We start from the raw sequence: 22054 nt of genomic DNA, 5'->3' as shown, positions 1-22054 counted from the left end.
TGACATATAGTAATTAGAAAAATACAAACAATAAATCCTTCAAGTGATATATTCCCCAAGAAAATGATTTGGTAATGCCCAAAAACCCCTTAAAAAGAGATGGTATACTCACAGTTGTTTCCTATGAGACCCTCCCGGTTCTGTTGTTTCGACAACATGTATCCACTTTAAGTTATCTAAGACCTCACGGGCTCCATAAAAGATAATATATACATGCCCCCAGAGAAGAGGCAACACAGGGTAACTGCACAAAGTTTTACATTAAAATGGGCCACATATGTAAAGACGGACAGCGACGCAGTCTATCTTAGCTCTGGATCTGAGAGATCTGGATTCAAAACCCACCTCGACCACTTTCTAGCTTTTGGTCTTGGACAAGTTAACCTCTTCGAGCCTCAGTTTCATCATCTGTGGGATGATAACAGCAATGCCCACTTCACAAATTTGCTGTAAGGATTATGTAAAACACCATATGTAAAGAGCTTAGTATAGTACCCAGCACATATGTAGCAGTCAAAACATATCGGTCAAATAAATAAATGAGTCCATTCATTTCGTGACTTGGGCTACTCTTGCTTTCATAGCAAGGCCCTACTTTTCAAAAATCTTCCTAACAATGTTGATGTAAATACTTTGCCAATACGTAAGAGATACAAAGCTTCCTTTTCTGCTTCTTTTCCTTTCTGCTACAAGCCTGTTTATTATGTACTACCAGGAAATACAAACCTTAGTAACCATGGCAAGCTGTATATGTTTCTTTGATTATACTTTTGTGGTTTTACAAAGATAAGCATTTAATTTCTGAATAAAACGCTGTTAAGCTAAAAAATATTTTCTGTCTGGATAACAGATCCAAAATTAATATTCCTTTTTCTTAAAAAAAAAGAAAAATTGTTTTAGTCAAACTTAGGGCACAGATATTAATGGGAAATCCCAAAAGTGATAGGCATGTAAATAAATATAAAGATTCAAAATCAACCAAAGAGGTTATGGCAGAATTGAACATCAAAATGAGACGGGAAACTGTAACTATTTATCTCTAAACACTACAGACATTAATGTACAGGCATTAAAACCCAGAACACTAATTATAATTTTGAAAAAATGTTTTTTCTTGTCTTTTATTAAATGAAGCTCAAAGTAGTAGCTTCTTTTCCACTACAAACAACACTATAGCTGGAAACAATTTTTTTATAGCTAGCAAGTATTGTTAAGGAGGGTTTTATTTGGCCTATCATATATCAGGAAGATGTTCAAGGCCTTTTCATTTGCCTTAGGATTCTACAACCCCAGAGCTTCACTCTTTTACTCTTTTTATATATATATATCTTTTCGTTAGAGTAAAAGCTGCCAATGGAGAGCTCTAGCACAGAAATCCTCTCTTCATCTAAGGGCTAAGTTTCACCTGGCCCAGGCAGTTTGAGTTATGACACACAATCCCCATCTGTGCATTTCACATCTTTTTTGGTGAGGGGGTTGGGGGGAACAATTTGTAATATTTACTTTGCAAAAATGACCAAGGAGAGTATTCTTAAAAGAAGGTAGTAGAGATCCAGAACAATATTTCTCAGGAAAAAGGCAATTCTAGATGACCAGTTCTATCAAAGAAATTATTTCTTTTCAGGGTCCAAAGAGAATAGACACTTGTTCAACCACACCTAAGTATAGCCCATCTATAACATCCACTCAATCTTTTTCTCCCCCTTTATTATTACAATTGTCCTTTTGCCTGAGGAGTTGATATCTGACAGATCTATGTCTGAATTACTATTAATGCATAGGCTTTTCATATATGAGTGTGAAAATACATTAAAATTGAACAAAATAAATGATTTATGTGCTAATTAATTAAATTGAAAAAAGCAGGCCTGTCATCACCTAGAACTTTGCTAAATCCAGATCTCTTTGGGAAATGAATTCTAAAAAATAAAATTTCTCAGAATTTATGATGCAATTCTTAAGAAAATTATTGTTCATGCAATTGCCAGCAATGAGAGTGGATTCACCTGCTCCATTGTGATAAGAGCTCTGATTGGTTGGTAAAAAGTATGGAGTATTAAGAAGCACTTACACACTAGGCTGAAGTCCTTTGTATGGTAAGATCATCCTTTCTAATTCAAAGTGGCGGGTTTTATTATGATTTGAAACTATCTGATAACCAGATTATTATATACCAGATATAAATACATACCATATATATAATACCAGATATATGTATATCTTTGATTTGTTTAAACCAATGTTGTGTTGTAATTTGTATTGCTGTGTGGTTTAGCCCGATCTGTTGTACAAGCACAGAAAGAGTGAGAAGGAAAATGCACTTGTTAAGTGATTGCACTAATTTCTCAGCACACCTTGTGCTTGGCAGATCTTCACTTGTGTCTCCCATGTTGCTTTATAAGATATTAGATAACTATCCTGATGGAATTAACAAAAAGGAGTTCGAACTTGTGACCAGCAGCTGGATGAATGGAGCACGAATCCCCGAAATCCTATGGATATAGTGTACTTTCATCGATGTTCCTGCCAAAGTAAGGCTGGAAAGAAAGATAGGGAGATCGAGAGATGTGCCAGCACAAAGTTGTTACAATTCATAAGTTCCAAAAACCTTGCTTGAAAATGATTGCAAATAGCTCATCATTTTAAACCAGTGAATCCCACAGCTGAGTGTTTCATCAACTCACAGAACACTGAGAAGAAAAACCTGACAAATAGTCTAGTGTATGACTTATCATGAAGACATTCAAGTAGAATCTCTCGGTTTGAGTCTTATTTTAAGATTATAACAGATTTGTGTTTCTATGTTAAGATTCGTATTATATAGGAACTGCTGGGAATTTTTGCAATTTCTTTCTCAAGACTGAATAAGCACAAACAACAGAATTGTGAAGCAATAAAGTTGGTTGTGGATGAAAACTAGGCTTCATAGTCATGGGACATGAATTGTGCCTTTGACCTACAACATCCTTTACTTCTTTATCCTCCTGGTATAGTACTCCTCCTTCAACCATTTTGAATCCAATAATAATAATCCAATAATCCATTCTTCAAACTCTGTTCAAGGAGATCCTCCACCGAGAAAGGGTACTTTTTAGGCATCACCCACTTTGTATACATTATCTCATTTATTCCCTAAAACAATGCAATAAGTAAAAAATATTACCCCATTTTATAGAAAATTGTGACTCAGAGAATTTAAGAAACTTACAAGTTGATCCAAGAAGATTTTTAAAAGCATCAAGAGGTTTTATTTTTGCATAATATTAAAGACTAAATTATATGAAGCCCTTCTCCCTATAAAACAATTTAAAATGCTCTGAGCTTCTACAGGCAAGAGATGGAGCTAAAACCATGGCACACAGGTAGGCCCCTCAGATAGCTACGCCCTTACATGGCTAGATAACAATTAACCCCCAGCACTGAAAATCATCAAGAAAATTGTTTTGCCTCAGGTGATGGCGGGTGGAGGTTTTGAGGGTTTTCTACTACTTATATGGTCCTGAGATCTCTTCAGATGGAAAGTAACAAAGAACAGATCCTGAAAAAAAACCTCTGGTTTTTTCCAACAAAAAATATTGTAAGTGAGAGAGAGACAGAATGAGGTGGGGGAGGGGAATAGAAAGGAAAGAGAAAGGGTGAATCTTTGAGCAAAGGAGATGTAAGAAAAATACGAACCAATTGCAGTGTTTAGATCTTTTTGGGAAACTGTGAAGAAATATTCATGAGTTAATCATGGATATTTGAACACTGATTTGATCCTATTAAGAAATTGCTAACTTGTTAAGCATGATTGGTATTTTGATTATTTTCAGTCTTCATCTTTGACTTACATACTGACATATTTATGGATGAAATGATATGATATCTGGGGTTTACTTCAAAAGGATTCAGTGTGTGGTGTGTGGGTGTGGAGGGACTATAGGAGCAGACAAATGAAGCAAGACTGATCATGAATTAATAATTACTGAAGCTGAGTGATGGCAACATAGGCGTTTACTATACTATTTTACTGACTTTTGTGTATGCTTGAAATTTTCCATAATAAATAGATTAAGAAAAAAGGGTGGTTCTAGGTTCTTGATACCATTGGGACAACTGCCAAGACAAAACCATCTAAAAGTGTTACACCTTCAAATAGGCCACACCAATTATCACATACAAAGCCTCTTGGAATAGGAACTCACAAATCAGTTATAGCAAACACATGAGGAATCAATTCATTAGTGAAGGCCATCACTTGTGTGCATGTAAGCATGTCTAAGAATTATACTCTGTCTGAGAATTAGAGCCACATTGATTTCAAATAATGGAACTAATGAATAGAGCCTATAAAAAAGTAACATTCAAAATAATTGAAGACACAAAAGAAGGAATGGAAAATATGAATAAAGAACAGGGCACTTTAAAAAACACCAGGGATATATTTAAAAGCCATCAATAACAACAAAATAGAAGCTCTAGGGGCCAGCCCAGTGGAGTAGTGGTTAAGTTCATACACTCCACTTTGGTGGCCTAGGGTTTGCAGGTTTGGATCCCAGGCATGGACCTATACACTGCTTATCAAACCATGCTGTGGCAGGCATCTCACATATAAAGTAGAGGATGATGGGCACGGATGTTAGCTCAGGGCTAATCTTCCTCAAAAAAAAAAAAAGAAGAAGTTCTAAAAATGAAAAATAAAATCATTGGAATTAAAAACTCAATGGATAAGTAATAGGCAGATTAAACTCAAATGAAAAGAGGACTAGTGAACTAGAAGATTGATCTGAGGAAACAATCCAAATACAGCACAGAGAGGTAAAGAGAGATGAAACACAATACAGAGGTTAAGAAACAGGGAAGATAAAAGAAGGTCTAAAATACATCTGATAGCAGTTCCAGACAAAAGACTTAAGAGAAGAGAGAGACAATATTTGAAAAAATAAATAATGATCTAAATTTTTCCGGAATTGTTGAAAAGCACAAAAATCTTAGATTCAGGAAACATAACAAGTACCCAGTAGGATAAATTAAAAGGTGAACCCACATTTAGATACATTGCAGCTGTGATACTGTGATTTACAATAAAAAATATACATTTGGTTTTTATCCAGTTTCTGGCACAGAACTCCTAAAACCCTAGAAATTTCCTAAGTGACCAGAGTGATAAAAGTATCTTTTATTATGTTAATGAGGTGACTTTTGGACAAAAGGATGGAGGCTGGTTGCCAGGAGAACGAACCATGTGATTAGAGGGTTGGAACTTTCAGTTCCACCCACTGACCTCTGAGGAGGGGGGAGGGGCTAGAGGTTGAGTTCAATCACCAATGGCCAATGATCTAATCAATCAAGCCTATGTAAGGAAGCCTTCATAAAAACCCAAAAGGACTGGGTTAGGAGAGCTTCTAAGTTGGTGAACATGTGGAGGTGCTGGGAGAGAGAGGTGCACCTGGAGAGGGCATGGAAGCTCCACACCTCTTCTCACATACCTTACCCTATGCATTTCTTCCATCTGGCTGTTCCTGAGTTATAGCCTTCTGTAATAAACCAGTAATCTAGTAAATAAAATGTTTCTCTGAGTTCTCTGAGCTCTAAGATATTAATCAAACCCAAGGAGGGGGTCGTGGGAACTTCTGATTTATAGCCAGTGGGTCAGAAGTACAGGTGATAACCTGAGCTTTCAACTGGTGTCTGAAGTGGGAGGGAGAGGCAGTCTGGTAGGATGGAACCCTTAATCTTTGGGATCCGATGCCATCTCCACGTAGAGAGTGTAGAATTGGGCTGAATTGTAGGATACCTTGCTGGTGTCAGAGAATTGCTTGTTGGTGTGAGGAAACCCCGCTCCCAAACCACATTGGAATTGTGATCAGGAGACATAGTAGTAGTTAATCTGTAGAACATCAAAAACAAAGCAAAAATCTGAAAAGCAATCAGAGAAAAGGGACATGTTACCTCTAAAGAAACAACAATCAGACATCAAGCAGACATCTTAGCAATAACAGAAGTCAGAAGATAATGGAATAATATTTTCCAAAAAATGAGAGAAAATAGCTGCCAACCTAAGACTAGGGGAATATTTTATAATCATTAACTTGCACATAGCTACTAAGTAGACTAAAAATGTTAAATGAAAATGGGCAGAATTGTAAGGAGAAATAAACAAATTCACATAATATTGGGAAATCTGAACACACCTCTCTCAGTAATCTTTAGATCAAGCCAAAAAATACTAGTAAGGATGAGGAAGATTAAACAACATGATTAAGAACCTTGATTTTTAAGTTGAATATAGAACCCTAAACTCCAAAATGAAAGAATCCACATTTTTCCCAAGCATAAATGAAATGTTTATAAAAATTAATCACATACTAGGCCACAAAGTAAGTCTCATAAAATATCAAAGAATTGGTAGTATGAAGAACACATGAACTGAGCACAAAGCAATTAAGTTGAAATCAATAATCAAAAAATAACCCAAAAAAGGCATTAGAGAAGACCCAAATAGATGGAGAGAGATTCTATGCCTATGTATAGAAAGTACAAATCCCATGAAAATACCAAAAGTATTTTTCTTGGAACTTGAAAAACCAATTCTAAAATATACAGTTGACCCTCTGTATCCACGGGTTCCCCACCCACAGATTCAACCAACGGTGGATCGAAAGGCCTACAATGATTGCGTCTGTACTGAACACGTACAGACTTTTTCTTACCATTCTTCCCTAAACAATACAGAATAACAACTACTTACATAGCATTTACATTGGATTAGGTATTATAAGCAATCTAGAGATGATTGAAAGTATATGGGGAGATATATGTAGGTTCTATGCAAATACTACACCATTTTATAAAGAGACTTGTGCATCTCTGGATTTTAGTATCCGAAGTCCAGGTATCCGGGGAGACCTGGAACCAATCCCCCTCGGATATCGAGGGACGATTGTAAATGGAAGAGAATATGACTAAGATTCGTCAAGACAATTTTGAAGAATAATAAGACGGGGGTGGGAGGGATGGGGGTGGGCTGCTTATGCCATCATCTCTGTAACAAGAAGTATTATAGTGCTACTTTAATTTAGACAATGTGGTATCTGAACAGTGATAAACAAAGAAAACAGTGGAATTGAAGAGAATCACAGACACAATCCTCAAATCTAATATGGAAACTTGATGATAAATGGACACAGCAGATCAGTGTGGAAAGGACCAATCATTTATGGTATGAAGACAACTAACACTCCATATGAGAAAAAATGAAATACAGACACTACCTCACATCATATGCAAAAAGTTAGACCACTTACAGATATAAATACAAAAGGAAACCTTCGACATTTTCAGAAAATGATATGGCAGATATCTTTTTGGCCCTGGAGTAGGGAGAGTTTTCCTTAAAATACATCAAAGCATATACCATAAAAGTATCTGATAAATACAAACACACTAAAATTATGTCTTTTTTACAACACAGGACGAAAAAAGCAAAAGAGAGAGTACCAACTAGGAGAAGATATGTGCAGGAGTTGAAACCACAAGCTTAAGTAATAAAGATAACAAATCTTATAAATCAATTAGTAAAAGACGAACAACTCCTAGAAAATATTTTTTGAATAAATGATAGAAAATAAGATAAAATGGCCAACAAACATATAATGTATGTTCCTGCAGTAGTGTTTAGAAAAACATAAAACAAGATACTGCACACAAATAAAATAGGCAAAAATTAAAATTGTGTGCCAGTAACTAACATTAGCAAGTATGTAGATCAGTGGGAATGCTGAAGTAGCGTTGGTAGGAGGGCAAATTAGTACAACTTTGGGTTCGTGGTACTGATTTGGCAACATCTGCTAAGCGGAAGACCCTATATCTTATGACCCAATAATTCAGTTTCTGGGAACATGCCCTAAAGAAACTGAAATACATGCAAAGGGAGCCACGGAACAGTGTCCATTGCAACACTGTTTGCAATTGCAAAAAAAAAAAACCTTTTTTGAAAACAACCAAAATTTTCATCAGCAGAATGAATAATTATTGTATATTTCTATAGTGAAATACAGTAAAGCAAAAATGAATGAATGGTACCCATGTACTATTGTGAATAAATCACAAAATAATGTTGAGCAAAAATATTATACTACCATTTATATAAAATGTAAAACATATAAAACACAATTAGTTATTGGTTATGGATATATACATATAAAAAAGTATGAAAACATAGACAGCCATGACAAATATCAAATTCAGGATAGTATATACCTCTGCAGAAGGAGGGTGGGGGCAGAGAACGTGATTGAGAAAGGAAACAGGCAACTTCAATGTATCGTAATGTTTTCTTTCTTAAAATCTAAAACATTTATGGCAAAATGTTAAAACTTGACAAACCTGGGCATAAGTAGGTGGGGTTTTTTTTATTATTATTATTGTCTATATGCTATTACAGACGAAAATTTTCATGATTAAAAAATAATGATAGAATTGCCCATACTTGTTCAAACCCACACAAAAATGAAAATAAAAATCATAATCAAAAGTTTTGAAAATAGCTACAAAGCGGTAGAGACAGGGTTCCACCCATATTTCTTTTTCCCAAAGCTGGAACCCCTCCTGCAACTTCAAGCCCCCTCTCCTTGCCTTTTCTGATGCCCCCAGGCAAGTTAATCACACTCTTCTCTGTACTACCTTCTCCAGGGCACCTCCTTAGCACTTGGTTTTTTAAGCTGCATTGTAGTTAGCTGTACGTGTGTGTCCTCTCCCAGACACTGAGCTCCCGGGGGCACTGTACCTGGCACAGAGAAAGACAAAGGGAGGGGCTGCCCTGTGGCAGAGTGGTTAAGTTCCCGCACTCTTCTTCAGTGGCCCAGGGTTTCACTGGTTTGGATCCTGGGCGTGGACATGGCACTGCTCACCAGGCCATGCTGAGGCGGTGTCCCACATGCCACAACCAGAGGCATACAACCATGTACTGGGGGGCTTTGGGAGAACAAGAGAAAAAGAAAGATGAAGAAGATTGGCAAGAGTTGCTGGCTCAGGTGCTAATCTTTGAAAACATAAAAGAAAAGAAAGACAAAGGGAGACCGGCTAAGGTGTGAAAAGTTTCTATTTTACTAGTAAGGATTCTTTTATAGGCTTCTGTTCTGTGGCTTTTCCACCACCTAACTCACTCTTGTGGTGATTTATCAGAAACAATTGACAAATTCTATAAATACCTACTTTTGCAAAATAATCCATTTTCAAAGAATGTAAGAGAAACAAAGACTGTGTTCCAGCATTTCTCGTGAATCAACAGGAGAGGGAGAATGATTACATCTTTGTGGGAAAAATAAACAACCTACAGCTCATGGGTTTCACTTTGGGATTTTTTAAGTCTTCAGAAGGAAAGGAATCTTGTAAACATGGATTTAGCCTACTCCAGCCATATAGTTGAGTAGGTTCTCAAATTAGGTCCCACTTCAGAAATGATTGCAGAGATAATTCCACATTGATACCCCTGGGTTCATATATCTGAAGTAGTACACTAAATAAAAATATATGAACTAGTAAAGCATATAGAAATGATGCAGTAAATCAATATAAAACTATATAACATTCTAACAGGAGCATAAATGAGAGAACCATCCTGTTCAACCTTAAAAAATATCAAGTGGCTTTTCTAATTGATAGCACTTTTTACAAAAATGAAAAAGAAACAGGGTATAATGGCATGTTAAGTAATATATAGCAATATTACTTCTCCTTTGAAAAGTGTTCTGTCCTCTTCAACAGGACGAGGTCAGTGTCCCCAAGCAGCCTGTGGCCTCTCCAGAATTTCTGCTCTTCCCTACCATGGCAACATGGGTTAGCTAGACACTGAGCTTTTTGTGATGTGTGTGTGAGGACCGAGAGAAGGGGAGCGAGGCTCCGGGGAGGTCTCGAGGTGGAAAAATTTGTGACGCACAAGATTCGGTGACTGAGTGAGAATTATTTATCGAGGGTTCTATAACACAATAGTTACGGTCACCTTATGTTAATTTTAAAAATTATATTTGGTCTCAGAGCCCTTAACTCAGATCGAAACCCTTTCATAGGCGCCCCACACTACGTATTCATGAAAAGATTAGGAGAGGACACCAACCTGCGTGGGTTTGGTCCTCGTGTTTCGGAATCTGACTAGCTGAGAGCATGAGAGAAATGCGTGAACTTAATGAACATGTAACGTGTTTACTAAAATGATCAATTCTGTCTTTCATCTGTACGCAGTCACGGAGAAATTATTTTTCATTGATTATAATGTGTTCGCCTTCTGGAGTCCTGGTTGTTCCTGTCGCTGCCTTGGACGGTTCACCTTTCAGGAGGTAGGGATGGTCATTCTGCCTTCTGCTCCCTAACTGAGCAGCACCTCCACCTTCCAACAGAAACAGAGAAGACTGAAATGCCGTTTCCCTTATCTTGGAAAAGGCCTCCTTCCGAGCTTTCCTGGCACAGCTAAATGTGAGATAAGGCTCAGCCTGAGCCTAATGGCCTGTTATGTGTGCCACACCTGATACTTTAGAAGGAACCTGGTGTTATTTTTCTCAGCCTAAGTAATAAAGCTAAAATTCTCTCCCTAGTCAGAGTCTGGTTAACACATTAGCAATTCCCCCTCTTTTCTTGTCACCTGTTATTATCTTCCACACGAGAAAGAGAGAGAGAGAGAGAGAGAGAGGCCTTGATAATAACCTATCTTAAAGGGGTTTTTAATGACTCGTTACAATGAATGCTGAATCCAACACTTTCAAAACAACAGTTGAGTGCGATGCCACTGCAACAGCATCCTCAAGGTTTCTCGCTGCCTCTCCCAGCCCCACGGCACTCCCAGCCAGTGGGGAGTTGCTCATTTCTGCAACAACAGAAGCAGGCCCAACAGAACTTCTTCAGCAGACTCTGAAAATACTTATTTGCGAACAAACCCTTTGCTTTCTAATGTCCTGTCACTTACTGGCCTTTTGCCAGCACCCAGGAAAGCACTGAAACACGCACCTTCACGACTGGGTTAGGCAGGGAATACGGTTCTCACCACATTAGATCAGAGAGCGTCAACTTTATTTTTTCATTTATTTTATTTTTTGAGGAAGATTGGCCCTGAGCTCACATCCGTGCACATCTTCCTCCATTTTATATGTGGGACGCCTGCCATAGCATGGCTTCATAAGTGGTCCGTACGTCCGCACCTGGGATCTGAACCAGCAAAGCCCGGGCTGCTGAAGCCCAGTGTGCAAACTTTATCGCTATACCACCAGGCCAGGCCCAGAGAGCATCAACTTTAAATATACTTGAAAATCAAACCAGAGATATTACAGGATGCCTCTAGAACAACAGCCATGGCTATTGTTTGCTACTCATTTTGGAACTAGGATTGAACCCCTTGTTGAAAGGTGGCATATTGGACAGTCTCAGTCGGTCCTCTTTTGTCTTTCCCTCTGGGATGGTTTGAGTTTGTGCAGTACTTGATAAAGCAAAGCAGAGCCTAGGTCCAGATTTCTACCCTGGATGAACAGGATCATACGGGAAGCCCTTAAATGTATGCCAAACGTGGAGGGATCGATCAAGGAGGTGCAGCTCCTACTAGAGCCTGTTACATCATGAGGCCCAAAGAGGGAACACTCCAGGGTTTTATTCTGACCCATTCCACAGAACAAAGAGCATTAATCTAATTTTCAGAATCACCATCAAAAATGAAAACGGCTGCATATTATAAAAAAAGACCTTAGAAGTTGCTTTCCTTAAGTTCTAGAAACCCCAAACATGAGATCACTGCCCTTCAGAGGACAGCAAGCTCATCTAATTGCTGAAAATCTGAGCATCGCCCAATGGCACTGCTCAGCCAACCTCCCTCATTTCCTTGCCTCGGAAGCCAAGGTGTCATTTAGCTAGATCCTGACAGCGAGACACTCCCGCAGCAGTAAAGGAAGGCTGGGATTTACTAAATGGTGGTTCCTAAGCCTTAAAGAGCTAATGCAGCAAATGAAATGCCCAAGTTATCCTTAGAACTGTGTTCACTAGCTGAATCGCCTTGATTTTATTTTTAAAGAAATTTGACAAAAGAAGCAATCTGTAAACACATTGAAAACAACCTCCTCCTTATGTTTCACTGCTGGCATGAGCACAAAGCCACGCCACCGCGTTGCACCGCCACGTGTCAGTTTACCAGCTCGGAATTCTCATCAGAAACATTCAGACTTCTGGCTGTTCCATGAAAGCCAGAGGGCCTTCATGGATAAGCTGAGAAACAAGCTTAAGAATCACTGAGGTGGTTGTACGAATTTATATCCCTCCCTGAAAGTGCTATGTACTGAATTGTGTCCCCCCCCCGCAAATTCACCTTTAAGCCCTAACTCCCAATGTGACTGAATTTGGAGACAGGGCTTTTAGGAGGTAATTAAAGTTAAATGAGGTCATTAGGGTGGAGTCCTAATCCTACAGGACTGGTGGCCTTATAAGAACAGGAAGAGAGAGAGATCTCTCGCTCTTTCCAGGCACAAGCATGGAGGAAATTCCCGTGCGCACACAGGGAGAAAGCAGCCATCTGCAATCCAGGAAGAAAGGCCTCACCAGAACCCTACCAGGCTGGAGCAGACGAAGACAGAAAGAAAAATGTATTTTAGTTATTGCCATATGTGTAGGTGTACACACATGAATTTTAAAATTAACCAGGGTGATTGAGTGAGCTGCCTCGCTCAGGCATCTGACAGTTACTCCTGCCAAGTTTTATCTCAATACACTGAGATCTGAAGCAGCATCCAAACCATCTGAAAGAGGATATGCCTCTGAAACAGGCTTTTATATAGTTTATGCTATAAATACTGTTCCCAACATCCATTTTATAAAAGAAGTTCACCTTCAGCTTATGAACTCACTGTAATAAACCTGGACTTGAATATTCACAGCAAGTAATAGCTACAGGGTTAAAAGATGACATCCTGAGGTTCCATCCAGCTCTGGATTTTGATGGGCTCTTTTGATCAGCATTTCTCTAGTGTGCCAGGATCTAGGCCCTAAAAATGAACTGTATTTTGCAGTGAAATGATATCTAATGAAAGTTTAATAATTAGATTCCATTCCTGTCTACGCAACACAGAAATCTGTATACTGACCTCTTCACATACCCTGTGTGTATCCTCTAATGTTGATGCTAACCCTTCAGGATACAACACAGGAAAGTAGATCCAGTTAAAGAACATCCTAAACAGAAATGTCCTGGGCAAGGCTAATGGCAAGAAAAAGTCTAGAACATCCATTTCCTCAGGCCAGATTGAAAGTGGACACCATATTGGCAATCTACGAAACTGCTGGACCTACTGTTAGGAAAATCTATGCCATTGCTTTCTTTGTAGAAGGTAAGATTGATAATATTGACATCCAGCATTCAGCCACTTCAATTCTAATTTGTTCTAATTAGGAGAATGCATAATAAGTCAAATGACCTCTTCTTCCTCTTTTTTTTTAATCCTGCAGTCATTTTACAAGATGAAATAACACATCTCAGTAATGCCAAGCTGTGTTCTGAATATTTCTGGAACCCAAGAGCCCAAAATGAAGTAATAAAACATTTCTTATTATTGTCTCTTAGTTCTTTCAAACGTTATTAATAAACTTAAATTTGTCTGTATTGGAAAATACAACCATATGTCATTTCTCAAACCATAGTTTAAAAATGGGATACACGAGTTCAACCAGAATCTCTGATAATGCCAAGTATGGAATAGACAGAGTCCAATTCAACACATACTGGGTACCCATTATGTGTCAAGGGATACAGAGAGGCCCCATGGACATATACTTAAAGACAACAAATTGCTTTATTTTTTATTTGATTATCCCCAAATTCTACATATGTTATTACTATTATAAAAAATAAAAACAAATGATAATTGACATCTCAAAAGTTTCTAGAGATTAGCTTTCTGAATTGAATATATCAACATTACAAGATTAAAAAATATCAGGACCACCCCATCTCCTCCTCATTTTAAAAAGAGAAAGAAGATTCAGGGATGACTTCCTCATCATATAAGCACTCCCTTGGCCTTTGCATCTCTGGCTTCGTATAAGGCTAACAGTAGAAGTGAAAATATATTTCTCCTAATGATTCTGAGCATCTAAAGATTTCCTTCAATCTTGACCTTCCTTATTCTTTATTCTATATTCTTAAAATTGTTACAGGAAACATGTCACCAAATTCTTGAATATTCCCTTTTATGTTCATACAGTTATTAAAATTAATTTCTTTTGCCAAATTAATCAAATTACATTCCAATTTTATAGTTATAGGAGAACTTCATGTACCTATAAGATATTTTTCCTACCATTATTTATTATACATACTTAGTGGAGATTAAGTTAGGCCATGTAATTATCACTCCTCAGTTCCTAACAATCCTGTGACAGTTGCTATAATAAAAATTATTCCCCAGTGGTATCAGAGGTGCAACATTAGATTTTGAATCATAGCAAAGTCCTGATACGAAAAATAATGCAATAGTGTGCAATATATTCCTAAAAATATAATTCCAGATTAAATTTCTCAAATGTCAATATACCTATGGAGAAAATTGACACTTTTAGCTTCTTGACTTGTTTTAGGGTCTATCCAAAACCCCAACGCCAAACCTCCCTCACTTCCAGTTTCTCTTCATAAATCCATGATCAAATCATTTAGCCAAATCATCATATCTCAGTTTCGTTACTTACAAATTGTGGATAATAACAATATCTGTTCCTTCCTTTCTATATGTCATATATCTACTTGTGAATTTCAGGGTATATTCTGTTTTAAAATAAATAACCACCAATTTCCCTTCCATTAAGTCATGAATTAAAAATAGATTTTTAAAATCTGAATACACCTGGATTTTGAATTCCTTAGAGTAAGTTAACATATGAAAACTGTTATTGAAATTCTTGACAGGACTCTTAATCATTACAGATTCATATGATGAATTTTATGAATGACATTAAGGAAAGGAAAGATTCTTCCTTCCTTTAAAGCCCTTTCCTTAAACTTTCTAATGTGATTAATGTAGTATATAGCTCAGGATTTTTATTCCAGCTGGGTGGGGTATGAGAGCAATGGAGAGAGAGTGAGGAAAGCCAAAAACCACAATAAGACAAAGAAATTCCCACTTTCTATGGGAATAATCCCTACAAGGGCCAAGAGACTAACACTAAACCCCCATTGGGGATGAGAGGTAAGAGTTTGCTCTTAAATTGACTTCAGAGTAGAGATGCCAAAGCAAATAAATCAGTTTAAGTGAAATACTTTGAAAGGTAAATGGGCTTTAAAAATATTTGTGTAGGTTAAATTTTCTAATCAGAAGTATTCATTACTGTCAGATATGATAATGGCACGTGTCCATCAGGATCTCTGGAGATCTGCTCCTAGTATATGCTTCATTATTTTTAGACTAATGCCTAGTGTGGTGGACAACCCCAACAAATGTTACTGAATGAAGAAAAATAAGCCAAAGTTCAAACATGTTATGCTTCACGTGAACCAAAACTATATTCGAGTACAAAGTAAGTAAAGGCCCCAAAGTTCTTAGATTCCTTCAATCCATACACATTTGTCATCAATAAGAATTCTGGAATGACGAGCAAACTTGAATGCCTATTTGACCCAGCCACTCAAGCCATTAATAGAGCAAAACTCAAAGCAAACTCCTATTTCGTAGGATCCCCTGCCCCTGGCCAAGTTCATCCTCAAAGCCCCTGCTTGACTTTGTATCTTCATTACAGTGTGACCCTCGAGCCCTTTATAAAGAATTTTGAGAGAAGAATGGCACTTTTACAGGTTATGGAGTCTCTATAGTGACTCCATTCATTTTTTTTTATTTTACAGGAATCTTTTGTAACTGAAGAACTAAGACTTCAGTCATCTCTCTGATAGAGGGTGAGGGGAGTCATACTTATGGATAGTAAGAAATAACCTGTTTTCCTAAAATTCCACTGGACATATATCTCTGATCGTAGATCACTAAGGACTTTCAGTCTAGAACCAGAGGTTCGCTGAAGATTCATCAAGTCACCCAGACTCTAGTCAACAAGAACTTACCTAAGTGGATTTATCCATATACTCAGATTCTATTATGGGAATGGCGAGGCCCAAATCCCAAGATAATAGGATAGTAACCCTTGTAAAATGAAGTAAGTAGCATACAGTAAGAGGCAATCAGTATAGAGAGAAACAGAAAAGCGAAGCATGTAGACTGTTGATGGGGTCAGTGCATCAGTCCGGGGCCCCCCTTGAATTCAGCCTCAATTCTGGAAGCAGGTTTGACTCTCCCTCAGCCCCAGGGAGTGACCTGTACTGCCTTGGTTTAAAGGATTGCCCTTAAACAGGGCAAACTTTTCAGTATTCCTAGGGGACGTACCAGACCAGAATGACTCCATATTCCTGGATAAAATGACCCTGAGGAGGCCCCTTTCATCCAAGTTAATTTGTATAAACCTCCAGAGAGATCCAGAAAGTACTGAACTAATCTAATATCACTCAGATTGCTAATAGTGACATGGCTGAGAAGAAAAAAAGGTGAGATGGCTGGCCAAACTGATACCTCTTTCAGGGTTCAAACTGGTCTGAAAAACATTTCAAGTCCAAAATGGCTGTTCTGCAAGACTAGAGATAAAATAGAGCCACTTCTAATTTGAAGAGTGACACCACCAATGATCGTTTCACTAATTGCTAATAAAAAGAGCTAACTCACTGAATGCTTACCATTAGCCAGCACTGTTCTAAGTATTAGAATGTGTATTAACTAAATCCTCAGGACAACCCTAAGCGGTGGGAATGATTATTACCATTCTGAATTCAGAGAGGTTCAGTAACTTGCCCAAAGTTACTCAGGGAATAATGGCCTAGCTGGTGCTCAGCACCAGGTCCAGTGGTGCTAGACCGCAGCACTTCCCCATCCTGCCTCCCTGTCTTCTCCCTTCCCTGAAAGCTTGAAAGAATGCCCCAGGACCCGCCACAGACAGCTTCATGAGGACAACACGCACAGTGTTGGTGGGAGACAGCGACACACTGCCTGCAGCTTTGGCCCAGCTGGGATGAGGGCATTTCCTCACCTGGCTCCTCAGAGACCCTCCTCACTTGGCTCAGGGCATCTCCACTATCTGCTCTGCTCTACACATATTCTCTGTTGAAAGAAAACTTCAGATCCCAGGATCATCAGTACAGATATCACTACAAGCAAACTTCCAAGTGCATCCTACACCATAAACTAGAAAACTGGAAAGAACAGAGACCTGCTATAGATAAGGCTCTTTGTACCACACCCAGGGACCTTCCAGGGCGACTGGGAGCCTGTGACGCTCCTCGCAGGAGCTTAGGAAATTTCAGAGTTGCTCAGTTCACAAAATTTCAGAGTTGCGTGATTTGTATGTTCATGACTTAAACATGAAGACAAATTTTTTCCTATCTAATTTGCTTTTTGGGTACTGTGTTTTTTTAAAGTTGAAATAAAGAAACTAAAGAAAACAAATTCGCAAATGAAATTCCAAACCATTGAATGAAGGAATTTCATTCCTTTTTTTCTTTTAATTTGCCTAGGCTTAAAGGACAGACATTTTTTCCATCTTGACAGTCATTGAGGTGACTAAAATACCCAGTATAACTTAGTGAAAAGCTATTTTTAAAATCACTTGATTTAGAAAACCCCAATCATGATAATTTCATGGGAATTCGTAGTACACAAATTAAAAGTTTTAAATTACTCTGCAAGAATTTGTGAGTTCAAATAATCTTAATTAGAAAATACCTGCCTTGCTGCATATGCATCAGGTCTTTTTTACATCTGCCCTGATTCAAAATTATTTTGAGGGTGGTTTCATGAGTTACAGGTCCTGTGGTCAGTAATAGCTGTAATGGTGCAATATGAGACCCGGAGCCAGAAGTGTCGATTCTAGTCTTGCCCAATGCCACTACTTTTAATCTCTGGGCCTTGAGAATGTCATTTAACTTCGCTTAGCCTATTTCCTCAGGTCCAAAGAGTAATTACAGGTCCCACCTCAAAGTGCTGTTTGGTGGATCAAATGAAATAATGCACATGAAAGAGGTTTTCGTAAGCCACAAGGCACTATAACATAAAACTACAATGCAAACTAAATGTGGTGGCAAGTTGGCTCAGGGAGGAAAATGCAGATGTAGTCTGGTGCAAAAAGGAATCAACCTGGCTGATTTGCCAACCTGGCCAACTCATGACCCTGGGTGAGTCTGCCCTTGGGTCTCTCCTTTGAGAAACGGAATGATAAACTATCTCATAAGAATCATGTGGGGATTAGAAATAATATATGGAAGGCCTCGAGCAGGACAGGTACACTGTAGGCGCTCATAAATGGCACCCATTTCACATGTAAGAATCCAATTAACTAAGCCAAATAGGCTGTGTGTTTCAACACTTACAACAGCTGAGCAGTGTTCTGCTTAAAACAGTACATCCAATAGCAGACTCCCAAATATACTTCTGCTATGGCCAGTACCCCGGGTTTATCCCACTTCAGGCTCCAGTGGATTATGGCTGTGCTGGCCGTATTCGCATTTCCTGCCTTAGACCATTATTTTATAAAACTTGAACCTTAAATGTAAAAAATAAAATGAATACTATCCAACGTGGCAGCTCCAAGTACAAGCTTTTCCCTAACCTGCTTTTACTAGATGAACTTACTTCACTTTTTGTTCCTTATTTAGGGACAAGGGTGGGGTCCAGGGACTAGGATAAGAAAAAAGCCAAAGAAAATCTGTGCTGTTATGGAGGATGTTCAATTTAACCAAAAATAAGCAGACTTTGACTCGCCTCCCCAGCTCCAGCGCGTTCGAGTCAGGCCCATTTGGAGGCGTTGGGAGCAACAACAAGCAGGAGGGGGGGGCGAGTCCTACCGCGCCCAGCCCTGCCCCGGGCACAGCGAGTGTGGCAGGCCCCAGTCCCCAAGCAGAGCGTGAGTTAGAGGAGTGGAGCTGGGGAAGGGGGCGCATGCAGTTGGGTTAGTCTTAACTCCACCATGCGGATTTGCATTCCTGTTTGGCAAACGCTTAGGCAAAACAGACTTGATGCTTACAATGATCCCAGCCCAAAATGGAGTGTCTCTGACTAGCAGGGAGGAGCTGATGCTCGCCATGAGAAAGCCCACCACGGTCACGGCGATGCCCAGGGCCAGCTGCAGCAGGGCGGGCAGCAGCGGGAACCGGCAGCCGCAGCACGTCCGGGCCTCCTCCTCCCCGCACTCCTTGGGGGCCCCCTTGCCCTTCTTCGGCCCCATGTCGTCGGGCCCGGCGGCGTCCGCGGCCGGCGGCCCCCCCTGCTTCTTCTGGCCGCGGGGCTGCCGGTCCTTGCCCATGGCCGCCGCCCGGGTAGCTGCGCGTGCAGCGCGAGGGCCCGAGCGCGGCGGGGGCGGGTCGAGCCGGCCCCGGGCTTCGGATTACGGAGGCTGAACAAATATGGAAAACATTTGGAGCCGACTCGCCGAGCCTCCAAAGGCCACAGGGAGCCCGGAGCAGAGGGGGAGCCGAGGGGGGTCGCCAACTGCCAACGCGCCGGCCCCAGCGCCTGCTGGACCTGCGGGCAGGGTTTGCCCAGTGCCCGCAGGAGCCGGCGGGGTCCCTTAGCCTCCTGAAGCTTGTGCACTGTAGACAGGCTGCGTGTGTGCGTGTGTCTCTGTGTGTGTGGTGTCTGTTTTCCTCACTCAAAACCCCAGGATGTTTTTGTTTTTGTTTTCCGAGAGGTGCAATGCAAGGTGATGAATGTTGAAATCATTTGAGTTTAATTAATAGACAATTTAAATCCAAAATAGGCATTGCTGGGCTCCAAGCTGTGAAGTCATTTCCAGAAGTTAAATTGTTCTTATTTTCCAGCAAAAGCATAGGCTCTTCTCTTTTTAAGTTTTGCAACCCAGCTGACAAATAAAGGCATTTTTCCCGTTGAGGCATTTGCTTTTGAAATAACTGTTTATAGAGATGCTGGGCTAATTGTGAACTCTCACATGTATTTGTTTTTCAAGGATCTTTTAATCGTTTATATGGAGTCCCCAGCCAGTCTTCACTAATTCCACAATAGTGCCTGGGGGATTATCATTCACCCTTGGACATGGACAATTTAACTCAGTCCACATTGGAGCTATTTTTAAAGCACCTACTGTGTGCTGCAGTATAAGGATGTTCAGGAGCGATTTGGTCCCTGCCCAAAGTCACAGAACAAATCAATAAAACCGACTCTTCTCCTTCCCACATACCCCTACTCAGTAGCACTTAGAGCAAATTTCAGTGAAACCACTAAGAAATGATCCCATCACTTTGGAGTATTTATATCTACTTTGGTGTGGTCATTTTAACATTCAGAAAGCTGTATTAAAAAATAATTGATGTTGCCAAGATGCTAGGATAGATAAAGCCCACTCCTAGATTGTTCACAATCAACTAGTTTAAACAAAGGCTAACTGCCTGCTGTGTTTCCTCAGAATTCTGAACTAATCATCAGCAGCGCTCCTTGTAAATGGCCAAGTCCCCACGAACTTGGGCGTTCAGTGTTTTCCTTATACCTTCCTTTGGGATCAGCGAGAAAAACGTGGTCCATGGAACAAAAGTAGTAGCTTAAAAAGCAGAATCCAAACTGCACATTCCCGCGTTCCACCTGAAAGCCGGTGAAGCAGCGCTGTCTCTCACACGGGGAGCAAAGGCGCTGAGGGGAGGTCATTGTCGGCTTTGGGGCCATTACACCATTAGGGTCTCTAGTGAGAACAGACAAATAAAAGCTGGTGTTACACCAAGCTGCCCACCTGACTTGGGCCTGATTGACAACAATCCAAATGACAAAACAGAACAATAGTTGGTTTTTCAACCTAATACACATTTCTAGGATGCTAATTGACTACATGGAATTAATTATTTGTTGTTGTGAATAATATAGCCACCAACTGCTGAGGATCTACTATTCTGAAGCAAGCACATGCGAGGTGCTTTACATACTAGACTGTTTCTCCTTCCAACCACCTTTTAATTCTAGTTTCTACTTTTAAAGATGAAAAAAATTGAGTATCAGAATTATTAAGTAATCACATTAATAAGCCACTGTCCTAGTCAGGGTTGGAGATGAGGGAAACCAAATGTGAGCTCTTGTGGATTACCTGCTTTATTAATTGCTTCCTATAGGCAGGCAGAACCGGCCCTGGTGGTCTAGTCGTTAAGATTCAGCGCTCTCACCACCACGGCCAGGGTTCCCTTCCCAGTCAGGGAACCACACCACCTGTCTATTGGTTGTCACACTGTGGTGGTGCTTGTTGCTGTGATGCTGAAAGCCATGCCACCAGGATTTCGAACACCAGCAGGGTCACCCATGGTGGACAGGTTTCAGCAGAGCTTCAAGACTAAGACAGACTAGGAAAAAGGACCTGGCCACCCACTTCCAAAAGAACTGTCTATGAAAACCCTATGAATAGCAGCAGAGTATTGGAGCCTTGTCTGATCTAGCACCAAGATGGTGCAAAACAGACCGGGTAGACTGGGCAGGGTTCTACTCTGATGAACACAGCGTCACTAGCAGTGCCATCAATTGGATGGCACTAACAACAAATATGCAAACAAGTGGATGGACTGCTTAAATTTTGATTTCAAAGTATAGCATCTATCACAGAATTAGCTAATAGAACCTAAAGCTACCTGCATACTTTATAAAAATATCTTGATTCACTACCATAATATATACAATAGTCAATGGAGACCGTTACTTCTATTACTAATTTATAACTAGATACAGGCTCTATTTGCTGACCATACTGCTGTGCTGTCATTATAGTTAGGAATAAAATATACCTCGCCCTTTCCTCAAAACCTTAAATTAGATGTAAGTTAGAATAGTTAAGCAAAATAATAGGATATTCCCATAGGTTTGTCTTCTAAGTTTCAGAACTCGTGTGGCTTATAGTTGTAAAAGAGTTGTACATAAATTCTTCTAATAAAGGCTTACCTTTAATTGCCTAGCTGAGACAAGTTACAAATGAAACCAGGAGCAGTGAACAACAGCCCAGATAAATTGTAATCCTTCTAGTCTGATTACAACTGCCCACT

The 22054-nt window shown here is 39.7% G+C and overlaps 1 protein-coding gene across 3 annotated transcripts in view; it reads right to left on the bottom strand.

The window, feature by feature from the left end:
* Window positions 1-19471, bottom strand: part of SSPN (sarcospan) — a 104451-nt gene extending 84980 nt beyond the window's left edge. The window contains exon 1 of one of the 3 annotated variants that reach the window (XM_008513345.2): window positions 19054-19471. In XM_008513345.2, the coding sequence (XP_008511567.1) occupies window positions 19054-19332 (279 nt within the window). In that variant the 5' untranslated portion in view covers window positions 19333-19471. The remainder of the gene's footprint in view (window positions 1-19053) is intronic. The other 2 variants (XM_008513347.2, XM_008513348.2) reach the window with 2 other exon arrangements.
* Window positions 19472-22054: the final 2583 nt, after the last annotated feature.

The sequence above is a fragment of the Equus przewalskii genome, chromosome 5 (assembly GCF_037783145.1).
Source record: "Equus przewalskii isolate Varuska chromosome 5, EquPr2, whole genome shotgun sequence".
NCBI classification, from domain to species: domain Eukaryota; kingdom Metazoa; phylum Chordata; class Mammalia; order Perissodactyla; family Equidae; genus Equus; species Equus przewalskii.
The sequence above is the reverse complement of the archived record's forward strand: the minus strand, read 5'-3'. Positions and strand labels throughout refer to the sequence as shown.